Source organism: Girardinichthys multiradiatus, chromosome 6 (assembly GCF_021462225.1).
Source record: "Girardinichthys multiradiatus isolate DD_20200921_A chromosome 6, DD_fGirMul_XY1, whole genome shotgun sequence".
NCBI lineage: Eukaryota > Metazoa > Chordata > Actinopteri > Cyprinodontiformes > Goodeidae > Girardinichthys > Girardinichthys multiradiatus.
In genome coordinates this window covers 6,200,475-6,214,074 of record NC_061799.1, presented here as the reverse complement: position 1 = coordinate 6,214,074, position 13,600 = coordinate 6,200,475, and the positions used below count along the sequence as shown (strand labels likewise).

The 13,600-nt window shown below is 40.4% G+C and overlaps 1 protein-coding gene across 2 annotated transcripts in view; it reads left to right on the top strand.

Moving 5' to 3' along the window:
• pkn2a (protein kinase N2a) overlaps window positions 1–13,600 on the top strand; it is a 50,851-nt gene that overhangs the window by 20,587 nt on the left and 16,664 nt on the right. For both annotated transcript variants that reach the window (XM_047368325.1, XM_047368324.1), the window contains exons 2-7: window positions 1,548–1,712; window positions 1,939–2,074; window positions 6,557–6,711; window positions 10,595–10,724; window positions 11,163–11,308; window positions 11,455–11,668. In XM_047368325.1, the coding sequence (XP_047224281.1) occupies window positions 1,548–1,712; window positions 1,939–2,074; window positions 6,557–6,711; window positions 10,595–10,724; window positions 11,163–11,308; window positions 11,455–11,668 (946 nt within the window). The remainder of the gene's footprint in view (window positions 1–1,547; window positions 1,713–1,938; window positions 2,075–6,556; window positions 6,712–10,594; window positions 10,725–11,162; window positions 11,309–11,454; window positions 11,669–13,600) is intronic.

The window sequence follows — 13,600 nt, the reverse complement described above, 5'->3', positions numbered from 1 at the left end:
ATCAATCATTTCTGTTGTAGAACTCATTGCTTTGAAAACCTCATATATCAGGGGTATGTAAATATAAATATTTTACTCCAGCCAGCTGCTGTGTCTGATTTTGAACAGGCATGACTGGCAGCCACACTACTAGCCAGCTGGTGGTGGCAATGCATCGCATCATTGTATGTCAGCCACTGGAAAACGACAAAGAAGAAGCAACATGGGTTGCCAATGCCCCTTTTCCATTGGCTTGTTTTAGACGGCGTGGCTCCACTCCACTCCACTCGATTTCGCTCTACGCAATACGGTACCGGTTGTGTTTCCAGTGACCCACTGACGACTGCAGCTATGGCGGCTGAAGCTCTGCTTCCAGCCGTCATTGTAGTGTGCTGTGGCGTTATTAACTTTACTATTAATAGCTGTTAAGTTACTAGCTTGGGAGCTAACGCTTGCTGACAGTCCGATGACTTAATGGTGCACAGGTGAGTGAGTAAAAGAAGATTGCTTTGTCAAAAATATGTAAGTGGACTATGAAAATCACATATTTAAAGATGAATGAACAGAAGCATAGCCTTTCCTTTTAACTTCCGTTGGGTGTGAGGCCAGTCGATCTTATATGTTCTGAATCAGTTGGAATTATAAAGAGTGGAAATCTTTAGCTGGAAAAGAAGGACAATAACTTTAGAAAAAAGTTAAGCAAATTGCCCTGCCTGCCACAAGCACAACAAGGAGAGCAAAGCTGTTATATCAAGATGTACAGACCCAGCTGGACTGTACCATTTAAAGTGCGTTTAATAGTGGTGCTTAAATTGGATTGCACTTTTCTGTTTACCAGATGATCTCATGGGCATATGAATAACGGATCAGTAGATAAAAAAAATGTTAAATAAAAATGAAAGAAAATGTATTTGTCATTTGATTAAATGTTCGAACCCCAAAGTGTTTGGATGATGGAGGTTGTGGACCTCCTGCTATTTTAGTTGGAGACCCCTGCTATATACAGTATATACACACCATTAATGACGTACCTTTTGACAAACACCATACTCCACCAGTTATATCAAATATAGGCTTGTAAAACAGTCTGTGAAGAAATCTGCAGAAAAACAAGACTTTTTGGAAAAGGGAGACTCAGTTTCCAGGGGGGTTATGTTTCCTTGTTTGCAATTTTCAGTCAGTCGGAAGTTGTAAACTTGACTCATAAATGTTGACGTTTAGGCTGTAACTTTGGAATCTCATGCCAGGGAATTCAGCATGTCATATTTATTTTTGTTGATAAATGACCAGAAATGTTTAACTTAGTCACCCTTATAGATATGAGCAATGCTGAAGTGTCCCTAAAAATAACGTCTGACATTTTTACAATTCTGTGCCCCAGCTTCCACACAATGTGACTCCTGACCCAGGATTTGCTTGGGAACTTGTTGGTCATCGTGTCGTTTTTTATCAATGTGAATGTCTTTTTGTTGGACACATGTTTGCATATAAAGACACTAGCATCTCCTTTGTATGTGCCTGTTTCATGTTTCTTAATACCATCCTATTTCTCACCTTTTCTCCCCCAGGGGGATGCCAGGGCCCAGTTGGTGGCAGAGCGACTCGGTCTTGGACACAACCTGGACCTGTCTGACACCATGGTCCAGCAGAAGCTGGATGAGATCAAGGAGCAGATCCGCCGTGAGATACGCAAAGAATTAAAGATCAAAGAAGGTGCAGAGAACCTGCGCAAGGTAAACTCAACAATATTATCCACAAAAAAGAATTGTATTTAATCGCAATGTACCGAACTTTACCGTTGTTAGTTTAATTTCAGTGCTTTTTCTACTTATTCTGTCAAATTTAGAAATTACAACTTTTAGAAATGATTCCAAAAACATGTAATAGTGCCCCTTCAGTTTCTTAAAAGAAATGTTACTTTATTGCCCAATTTTCTCATGTCTTCTTTCCTGTCCTCAGGTCACCACAGACAAGAAGAGCCTGGCTTATGTGGACAATATGCTGAAAAAATCTAACAAGAAGGTGGAGGAGCTTCATCAGGAGCTACAAGAACTAAACGCTCATATTGTGGTCAAAGACCCAGAAGAGCTATCAGGTAATTGGAACTGGCTGACTGCATCAATTTCATGAGCTGATTCTTCATTATCCAAGTTGCACCAATAAGAGATTTGTAGCCAGTTCTCATCCCTGTTTTTTTGTAAAGCTTTGACTGGCTGATTTCTCTTTTAGAACTAGAAACTAGAAAGATAAAAGAGCAGCAGTCACAACATTTCTTTCTGATGTGAGTGGATGTTAAATGTTTAAATTGGAAGCAGAGGCGACATCACACCGTGTGCATGAGACAGCAGTACCTGTAAAACGTGGTTTTACTATTTTAAAAGAAAGACAAACTGATGACATGTTTAAAACCATCATTATCTTACATTAGCATCTTATAGGTGTAGCTAACATTACTAAAACAACTTTCTGTGTGTATTCCATAGATAATGTAGATCCTGACATCAACTCTAACTCTTTCTGAAAATCCTGCCAACATTTCCAAATGCAGCATGTTCCATGACACACAGGTTGAAACTTTGCCGTCTTATCAACTAGAGTCTTGCGCTCTCCTGCCGCAGACGTGCCTCAACATGTCATAGAAGAATTATCTTCTTACATCTCTGTGCTTCCTCTGACTTTATTTTTAAACTTCTCTCTGACACTGCTAATAGCTAACAGAGTCTTCTTCTCTCAGTGTCCACACTGAAGAGTGTTATTATACCAACCCATTTTAGTTTAGGTATGGTGCATTGACTGACCAGAAAAAGATTAGAATTTGAAGTTTCCAGTCAGGTGCTTGCCATCATTTGATTCCAGTCACCAAGCAATTTCTTTTGCATCTCTACTCCAAATCTTAAGCTAAACTTACCTACTGGTGGAGGGAGTTACGTGGCTTAGTCAAATCATTCAAATCCCCACTGTCATAGTAACCCTTTCAGTGGTGTTTTTGCTGCATAGTTGTTTTAACTGTAAATAGAAATAATGGCAGTATAAACAGCTTTGGGAGAGTAGTGTCAGACCTCCTATATAGACATACACATGCTAATGGAAAGAGTGCACATCCAGTGTTTGGAGGTGACTCATTCTCCAGAGGCTGACATTGTTGCATTCCCACATTCCATCGATGGTTGCAATGAGCTGCCGATTGTTCCTCTCCCAGCCTGTTGAAAGTCTGCTCCTGTGCGTTTGTCAGCAACAATGGAATTTAGAGAGAGTTTAACCACAACAGCTGGGAGCACTCAGTATCCCCTTTGTTACAGCTGTTGTCTTATGGAGTAGTTGCTGGTGGCTGATGTTCTGATGGGTTCAAGCAAACGGATGATGTTTGTCTGCCTGTTGCCATCACATTCCCCTGGTCTAGTTGACACTAAGAAGTAGATTAGGGGAGATGTGTGTGTTTGAGTGCAGGAGTAGGGGAAGCATGTTGTCTTCTAAATGGTTATCTTAAGTGGAAACAAATTTAGCTTGACTCTGCGACCTCCTATCTGATGAACAAGGGCTTTCTGTATGAGTGACGCTGCACCAGTGGAATGCTTCTGGCCGTCACAGAAGGATGGACGTTGTCTGAATGTTGCTGAACTTCTCAGATATGAAACAGCTTCTGGAATTATGTTACCCTCTGGAAGACGTGGAGACATCGCTTGTTTCCTGAATTAGTAAAAAGGAGTTGCTCTGTCTCTGCTGTCGGCTAGAGAGTGTTTATTGTTCAAGTGCCTCTGGCTTTTCTTCACCTCTCAGCTGAGGCCAGAAATAGATTGACTGGAAAGCAGTATCCTGGATGCAGAGTCACCAACCAGGCTCCCCTGTCACAGCTGGTCTCCTTCCTAAAGGAAAATTCCAATATTCAGAGGTTATTCACTCTCAAGAGTTTTGCCCTCAATTATGTTTCATCTCCAGTGAGATAAACTCAGGACAGTTTCAGGTCTGCGTTGCCGAGTGATGATGTCATTGCTTAGAGAATCGTATTAGTCATGTTTGCCTTCTCATCAGACACAGGCAGTGTTAATGTGTGGGAGGGTTCCCCTTTGTCAGTGGTCCAGCAGTGACATCAGCCCTGCAGCTATTCAGTAGCTCACTATGTTGTCCCATGGGTGTTTTCTGAGGGTGGGGGCCCCTGAATTCCTGGCTCGATACGACCTGAACCCCACCAGAGAGAGGAAAGCCCCTAACGTAAACTGGATGACATACTCAGTTCTTCTCTTCGTGTCATGTAGTGCCATCACCGGTGACTTAACATTAATCTCTCTGCAAACACTCTTCTTTTAGAGATGCACTGATCACAGATATGGGGCCAGTTTCTGATCTCTGCTACAGTTGGTGTCATCAGGTAGAAGCTTTACAGGAACCAGAGTCTAATTTCTCCTAAAAAAATATATATTTTATATTAGACCTGCTGTGATTGATCATTAATTAATGTAATGGTAAAAATAGGCATGGGCTGGTATTACATTCTTAGGGTATGATATTATAGTATTAAGACAAAATAATAAAACTTGCTCCACAAGCTTTTCTGCTGGCTTTCCTGTTTATTATGTCTCGACATCCTCAGCTCCTATTAAACAGAAGACTCAGGTCTGATGTTCCGCAGCCTATTACAGGTCATTACATGACTCATTTAATATTTAAGTCCAAATAAGCCCGTGCTTCCCTCTCTGCTTCCACAGGTGTTCAAAAGAAAGCCTTACAAAGTGCATCCAAGGCATGAATCATAGATTTGCTTGTGTCTGTCAGCATCTTGGTGATGTTCTTTGCCACCCCAGTTTTTAATGTTGATGGGCACATTTAGGAGATGTGACGCACCATAAGGGAAGGTTTAAGATCGCTTGATTTATTCAAATTACTGTATGTATTTTTTGGCTATATATAGTGATTGGAATTTGAATTTTGTCTTGGGAAGGTGGTGGTGGACCGAGCGCTCATCAACACAAACACAGGAGATGAGATTTGTATGTTTCTTTAAATAACACCAATATAATTATTGATTGCTTTCATAAATTACACAAAGCGGTGTGGCGCCGTTGATGTAGGGGTTTAAATACGCGGCCCACGTACTGAGGCTTCGGTTTTCGACATGGCGGTCCCGGGTTTGAGCCCCTGCAACATTTGCAGCATGTCTTCCGCTCTCTCTCCACGCCCATTTCCTGTGCTGCAAAAAAACATATTTTTAAAGAGTTAAATAAATTAAACATAAAAATCAATATAAACACAGCATAATTTAAAAGTTTTTAGAAGAACACTTTAACAGATATTAAAACATTTATCAGTTATCTACAAAGTGTGCAGCTTTGTGTTCTTTATATGTCTTCATCTATGTTTCTTTCCATCTTTCTGTTATACACTGCCAGTCAAAAGTCTGGACACTTTGTCATTCAGTTGAATGAATGAATATATGCATTTACATACCTACTTATTTACCAAGATCATTCTTGTACAGCCAGGTAGAGTATTTCTCTTCTGACAAAAAAGCTGGGTCAAAACCTGTTGTCACCCAGTGATGTGTTGATGCTTGCCGCTTGTAAAGGGGCGGGGCCCGAAGCAATATTTTCTACAGTTTGATGCAGAATAGTAGTTATTGTTGCTACTCGCAGGTGATTGCTTGCCGCTGTTCTTAAAACTCTGGGAACGTTTAAAAACCCAGATATTTTAGCCTGTTTTGCAGGTGGCTGCAACATCTTTTCCGGTGCAGTCTGTGTTTACTGGCGGGAGTGTGTGTTCCCCTGTGCATCAGGGTGGAGGTCTGCCGCGACTGATGCAGAGAGCAATAAATTGAAGCACGTTCATGTAGAGGCAGAAAGGACATAGTGATATAAAAATAACAGAAATAAGATCATTTGGTGTGTTTTAGAAAAGGACGTAAAAAGGATGTATAGGGGCGCCCCTCCCCTTCATATAAAGACCGGGGAAACACTGCATATTTATTATTTACACGAGGTCACTGTCTCATCTCTGTCTTGAAGAAAAATAAAAGGTCAAAAATGATAGAGGCCTTTGAGAAATATTTAGCTAAGTGTTTTTGGACACATAAGGTTCATGGTTTGTGAATCTATCCTGCAGAGGTTCCTTCATGGCTGAATTGGCAAGTCAAGCCTAAGGAAGGTTGGGTTATTTTTTTTGCTCACCTTAGAAGTATGTCTGAGGGTGAAATAGTTACTGTGGAAAAATTACTCCCCATTCAACTTCCACCATCCGTCAGAGCTGTTCACTTTGGTTGTCTTTGTGGAAGTGGAGTTCTGTAGTATTTTGAATTCAACTGCTGATGGTTAAAAAGAAATCAGAAAACCCATTGATTAATCATTATTGTGACTTCACATTTGCATAGATGTTGGGGATCTGTCTGCATGTTCTGAACCAATTCTGTTTATTGCTGAGTGTGTAGGTGCCTGCAGCTGTTTTCTGTGCTTTAGTCTTATGCCAACAAACTGCATTGAATTACAAACGAAAACCGTTCAGTAGATTGTGATACGTCAGTCAAACATCCGACTCCAGTAACTGTCTGTGCACATGACCTTATGTTTTCACCTTTTTTGTCTCTTCCTAGAGTGCCCTTTAACCCCAGATACTCCAAGCAGTGAAGCAAGAACGTGCACAAGCAACAGCCGCCTGGCAGCATTAAAACGGCAGAATGACATTGAGCTGAAGGTGAAGCAGGGTGCCGAGAACATGATTCAGATGTACTCCAACGGCTCCTCCAAGGTAAGCACAGCAGAGAGGAGGAGGACTCACTCGACTTTCAGGTTTTTGTAGATTCGTGTCAGGATGTCAACGTAAAAAAACGACAGAATATAATAAGTGGCCACCCATTTTTCGAAAGTGCTCCCTTTATTTAACATAAGATGTTTTCTTTTAATAAGTGACTGGATTTCATGGGAAAGCAATACATGGTTAATAAAAGATGAATACTTTGTGTTTTATCTGCCATTTTCCCTTTTAGGACCGTTTTAGTTTGTCTGCATCTTTTAGTTAAAATAAAAAAAAAACTTTTTATAAGAAGAGTGTCTATATTGACCACCTCTCCTGTGGTGGGTGACAAAATTTGGCCCATTTTTGAATTGTGGTCGTGGGCAGCACAACATCATTCTGAGATCGTTGGATTGCTCCCAGGCCGCACTTTGGACTCTAATTTAGAAGGTTTACTTGTCAAATAAGGGATGTTCTGGTCCATCCTAGTTGACCTGGAGGTCATTCCAGTCTTTGGTGTTTAAACTCAGTAGGGACAACCATGTTAAATGTTTAACGTGCGTTATTACCACAGAAGAGCTTTGTTTTAGTTTACAAACCACTAACTATGTTTATGTGTCAATGATAATAAACAGTTTGCACTTTCATGGCATGAATAAAACATTTGCAGGTGACCAGAAGTTTTGATTCATTCTGATCTGAATATAATATAATTGCAGAACAATTAGCATTTTACATCCATGTCACTCATCCGTGTCATAAACAAGATCAGCTGTGAAATATCTACATATGTGCTATGAGATTGGTATTAGATAGTGTGTTTATGTGTTCAGTCTTTTATTTTGAATGTCAGAAATCGGGGTTGTTGTTGTATTGTGATGGCAGGGAGGAAGTAGAATAAATAAGATGTGGAGAAACCGTTCTTCTTTTATTGGATTATTTTCATTATGTAACAGTTATCAGTAATAAAATCCTTTCCTGTAGTAGAAGGACTTATGAAGATTTCTTCACTTCAAACTAATAACTTCACTGATCGTCACCTGAAACTAATCCTTTAAACTGCCTGTGACACGCTTTTCCCACAAATTCAGAAATTGGAAGAAAACATGTTGAAGCAGTAACTGACACGATATTGGGATTAAAGATGTGATAAAAGACAATTGTGACACCAAATCAACATATCTCGACGTTAAGTTTTGCAAGTCCAAAGTTGTCTGTAAATTATGTCAAAGGGGATGTCTCCTGTCATTCACTGTGTGAGCATCAATGATAAACAGTTCAGGTAGAAGCCATGTTGCGTTAAAAACAGCATTAATATGGTGAGACGATGCATTTCTGGTGGTGGCAGCAATACTACTACAGCAGCCGTCAGTCTGTATCACTTTCCTGAAGGGAAGAGGACCAGAGCTGGAAAACTGACAAGGGACAGATGGACTGGTCCCACCAAGCACAGCCAGCTGTGATTGGAGGACTTTTCAGCAAACTGCTTCGAACTGTATCTGCTCCGATCTGGTCCGCTGCGAAAGCCGGAGGTGCTCCAAGAACCATACGCAGATCGCTCAATAAAAGCCAGTGATAAATGTAATTGTATTTATCATATTTGATATTTTTTATTTATCAAAATTTGATGTCACAGGCACTTTAGCATACTTTGAGGCAATGTTACATATGCCATGTCTGGGAATTTCTTACAAGTGCTTAGAAAATACAAGCAACTGCACCAGAAGCAGTTTTCTCTCCAAAACAACACAATAGCCCCTTTACCACTGAAAGTCCCTGGATTTAAATACCTGTGTTTTTTTTTTTTTACCAGGGTAAATTGTGTACTTTCTGTTTGCATTGCTGTGAACATTTATTTAAATCAGCCAAATGACGTCTGGTGAAGTTGTAGGGAAAACTGCACTACACCTCCAGTCCAGCAAGTGGCAGTAATAAGAAACCAAAGGCTAAACAAGCAAAGCCCGACTGAGAAGCCCATATCCTGCCATTTGTTCACAAAACAAGGTAGAGAATGCCCAACTGGCTTTTTGTTTGCTTGTGGTGTTCTACCACATTGTAATTGTAAAAGTACTCTTAAATATGAATCTGTTATAAAGTAGGAAACAACAACATGCAGGTCTTTAAATATGGCAGATGAACAAAGACAGAACATTGCTAGAAAGGGTCCATCAATCGCCGTTGCTCAGCACATAACCCCGCCCTTAAACAATTTCTGTCCCAGCCCCAGACAAAACTGTTTCTATATGCAATGGAGAAGAGTCTAATGAATCTAAATAGTTTTTTACTTGTGTAGCTTGTTAGCTCAGTGACTGTCTACCATGTGTATGACCCACATCAGTAAAGAAAATCTCTTGTTAGATTAGCCAGCGAACCAGTCAGGATAGATGAGGCTTTTAGGAAGATGGGCCCATAAATGACAGAAACTTAAATTGATCAGACAGAAGCTGGTAAATATAACTAATAAATGGCATATCGCATCTTGAATTTTAAATGATAGGTTTCTCTCTCAAATGTGTTTTAACCACTTTAGGAACGGCTCAGAGTTTGGCCTGAAACCCCAGCCTATAACATGGCAGGTTGGCCTCTACTGCTTCTCTGCAGAGGAGGGGGAGAAACATGAGAAGATGCTGACACATACTGTGTGTTGCACACACACGCAGTTGTTTGTTTCCCAAGTTCATGTGGCTGTTCTGCCTCCCTGCACAGAGGGAGGACAAACTATAATTTAGATGGTAGATGTGTGTACCATAAGTCATGCTTCAGGTAATAACATCTGAAACACTCAGAGCAGCACTGAGGTCTGTAAAGATCGCTGCTTTATTGGGAATAGAGTTTGTCATTTCACAAAGATTCTATAAAGTTTTAATGTGTTATTTAATGTGCTTTATAGCATAGTTGGGACTGTTTCTTTCATCTACTTTAGTTATCATATCTTTTAGAGATGCACCAGGATGTTGTTCAGTGAATGCTTGAGCGACTGGCTGTTACCGTCTCTTATTCCACTAGTGAACACAGCCTACCTTGGCACTAACAGATCATACTGACAACATTTTTCGTTGTGAAGGTTGTTATTGAGGGAAGAGCACTCTGTTTGCTATTTCTGATAGTGAGGTGTTTAATGATTAAGTGTTTAACAATGAAGTTAGAGGCAACAGAGGTTGGAAGCTTCTTGGAATGAAACAGTATTTTCTGCAGAGGGATACTGACTCCTAATGCAGCCATAATAGAGCTACTTTATTGGTAGTGCGGATCTTAGTTTTGGCCAAGGTGAACTCTTCACCCAAATCATTACTCAGTTATTACTTTTGTCCACATGATATCCAAAGTGGACCATTATTCACATTTATTAGCTTTCTGCAACTCTGCAAGTCATACCCGGGCCTCATCATTTTTACCTGACTTCGTGTCTGGCTGCTGGGGTCACAGCGTTTTAACGACCTTCACGGTCAGACAGAAGCACCTTTCAGATGGAAATAGTCCTGATGTCAGAGAGGAAATGCCTGCTGGACAGAGGACTTTCCTGCACGGGCAGCCATCAACAAGCAGCATTAAACATCACAGGAATTTGGGGTGGAGTTTGCTTTGTTCTTAATGTGTGTGTGTGTGTGTAGGATTTTGTTTTGTTTTCAGTGAATAGGGTTTTCCATGTGGTCTGTTGTACCGCAGCTCCAATTAAGGGCACAAACTGGCGTTGTGGCACTAGATTTGGTCTGCCACCACAGGGGGTTTATGACGTCAAAACTCAACGAGTAATGTGTTTATACAGTCACATGTAAAGTCCTGATGTCCACAGTTATTTTCCTCAGGACACAAAATATGAATTAAACCCTGTTGCTCGGTTGATAATGTATACAGAGCAAACAGATTTTAATTTTTGTTTTTTCCTTTTCACCTACAGGATCGCAAGTTACTCGCAGCTGCTCAGCAGATGCTTCAAGACAGCAAGACAAAGATTGAGTTCATCAGGATGCAGATCCTTAAGGCCAGTCAGGCCACTGAACTGAGCTTTGAGAGCAATGACATGATGGGTGAGCTGTCACTCTCATTAACTGACACTTAACAGGGGTCAATTTTGGTCATTTCGCTTCCTCGCAAATTTGTGCCTCTGAGGTTTTGGTCGTTTTCACACAAACCTTTGGTTACGAAAAGAAGCTAATTGTCATTAACAGTTTCATAATGACTTTGACAACTATAATCTGCTCACACCCTACTATAAGGAAACTAGGAGTAATTTTGGACTATGACTACAATTCAAGACCACACTTAACTATAAAGAAAAACAAATCTGTATTAAAGTGCATGGCTATGAAAGGTTTTGTTTACAGTATGAAATGGAAGTTGGAATGACCTGTGGGGGTACAGAATGGTACAAATAGACCTCCAAGACCAAATTTACACCTTTTAACCTAAGGTTACCAACAACTCATTGTTTAAAACCATCAACACTTTTGTTCCTTGACTTTCAGACAAGTCCATCATCAGTCCTTTAGACCTGCGGGTGGAGGAGCTGTGTCACCATGCCAGGATAGAGTCTGCAGTGGCAGAGGGAGCCAAGAACGTCATGAAACTTCTGGGCTCTGGAAAAGTCACAGAAAAGAAAGCTCACTCAGAGGTAGGCTCCCTGTGTCCATATAAAATACCCAATTTCTCCCCTTTTGATGTATTGTTTGTGATTTAGACTCAAATCACTTTGGGCCAAATCACTTTTTCTACACTGCATACATACATCTTATCTTTTCAATTATTTTTGTTGTTCAGGCTCAGGCTCGCTTTACTGAGTCCAGTCAAAAGCTCGACCTTCTGCGTTATTCGTTGGAACAGCGTCTCAGCGAGTTGCCAAAAAATCACCCCCGCAGCAGCGCCATCATAGAAGAGCTGTCTCTGATGTCCTCTCCAGCCCTTAGCCCCAGGTCCAGCATCATCTCCACGCAGAACCAGTACAGCACCGTAACCAAGCCTGCAGCACTTACAGGTAACACAGGGACGACACAGCTACAGATCCTTGTTCAAATCACCAAAAAGCCAAAAACAAACAACAGTTGTTTAATGTAAATCTTTTAGGATAGTCTGGCATCAACCTCCTGAGGTAACTGATACATTTCTAGATGGGTTATAAAATGGAACATCACTGTTTATATCAACACAGTGTGGTGTTAAATCAGCGAACCTGTTTGTCTTGTAAAGCCATGCCTGTATTTTTGTCTTCATTTTCACTGCCTGTTCAGACACACCTCTTTCCTCTCTGTGTCTGAACAAGCTGCAGACTTGCCCATAGCCTTTCTTCACTGCGACCAGCTTAGTCAGAACACCTCGCAACAAATCAGCTCAAGTTATAAATAATTTTCATCCAAAGAATGTCTCTGCATATGAACTAATTTCCTCTAGGCTTAATCATTTTAATGCAAAAGTATACTTTTCCACATTTTGTCTCACAAACTTCACTTTTGGGATTTTATCTGATAGACCACCTCAGATCAGTACATTATTGTGAAGAAAAATAATCGTGGTTTTGAACATCTTTTACAAACAAACAAATCACCCTGAACACACCATGATTTAGCAGGTACAGGTCAGCTGGTCATAGACGTTGGATCTTATGAAGCTAAATACAGGGCGATCCTGGAGGAAAAGCCATGCGGTAGAGTGGCCCAGTCAAAGTTCCAGACCTCACTACAGTTGATGATCACAGATACTCGCCACCTGATCTGACTGGGCTTAAACCCTTTTTGCAAAGAACAGGCAAAAAAAATTCAGTCTCCAGTACAAAGTTGAAAAAGAAGTGAATCAGTAATTGTTGTTAAAGGGGGTTCCACAAAGTATCAACTCAGCGGGACTAAATCTAAATGCACGCCACACTTTTTAGATGTTTCTATATTAAATTTAAATCTAAAAATAATTTGCCTTCCTACTTTGTGTAAGTCTGTCACATAAAACGTAAATAAAATACATTGAAGTTCTGTTCAAGGGGTGTGAAAACATCTGATAGCCACTGAATCCAAGTGTAGCCAAAGGCACATCTATAAGACCATTTACTGACTGTTAATATTTAGCATCTATATCTTTTATTTGGGTGTTTTCTGCCAATGTTTCATCCTGTTCAGGGACATTGTCAGGTTACAATCCACCCAGGTTCTAGGCTGTTGCAGGGCCTTTGTGTCACTAAATAATATGGATGGATCTTTTTGATGGGTGAAAGAAAGAAGCGGGAAGCATTTGTACTTAGTTCTGCACACAAGGATATTTTCTCAGCAGAGATGCCAAAACCTCCTTCTCCTACACAAAATCCTGCAGCTATAACATGGTTATAATCCTTCAGATCACATAATATTATATAACTAGTATGCTTCACAGCAAAGAATAACATAGAGACATATAAATTTGTTGCCTGTTTCTTTGAAGTAGAAGACAATCTCACTTTGTTTCTGTGTGCTGTCTTGCACTGCTAAGATCAGTTTCATTAGTCATCCTGCTTTCCCTCCGGCTCTATTCAAGTACACAACGAGCTGGGAAGCACACTTATGTCCACAGGTATTTACTGACTGGAGCAGCAAAGTTGGATTTAATATACGTTATTAAAATCATCATCATCAAATGTTAGTCAGTGGGAATCGGTAGGATTCTCCTTGAAGCTAATGTGTAATGCTGATGCACGCAAATATGGGATTTAGCTTATATTTCTTCTGTATCAAGCTTTGGCCGAGATTCACTTAGACCCAGTAGGTCTGGTATGTGTTTAGGATCTATATTTTATTTATGTCAACCGTTGGTTGGTTTGATGAATTCCTTTAATAAATTATAATCACTACTTCCTACCTGGCTGAGATACTAGTCATGTATGTACAAGACTAGACAAATCTAATGAGTCTTTAGAGTCAATTGGAACTCACTGAAGTCCCTGAATGTC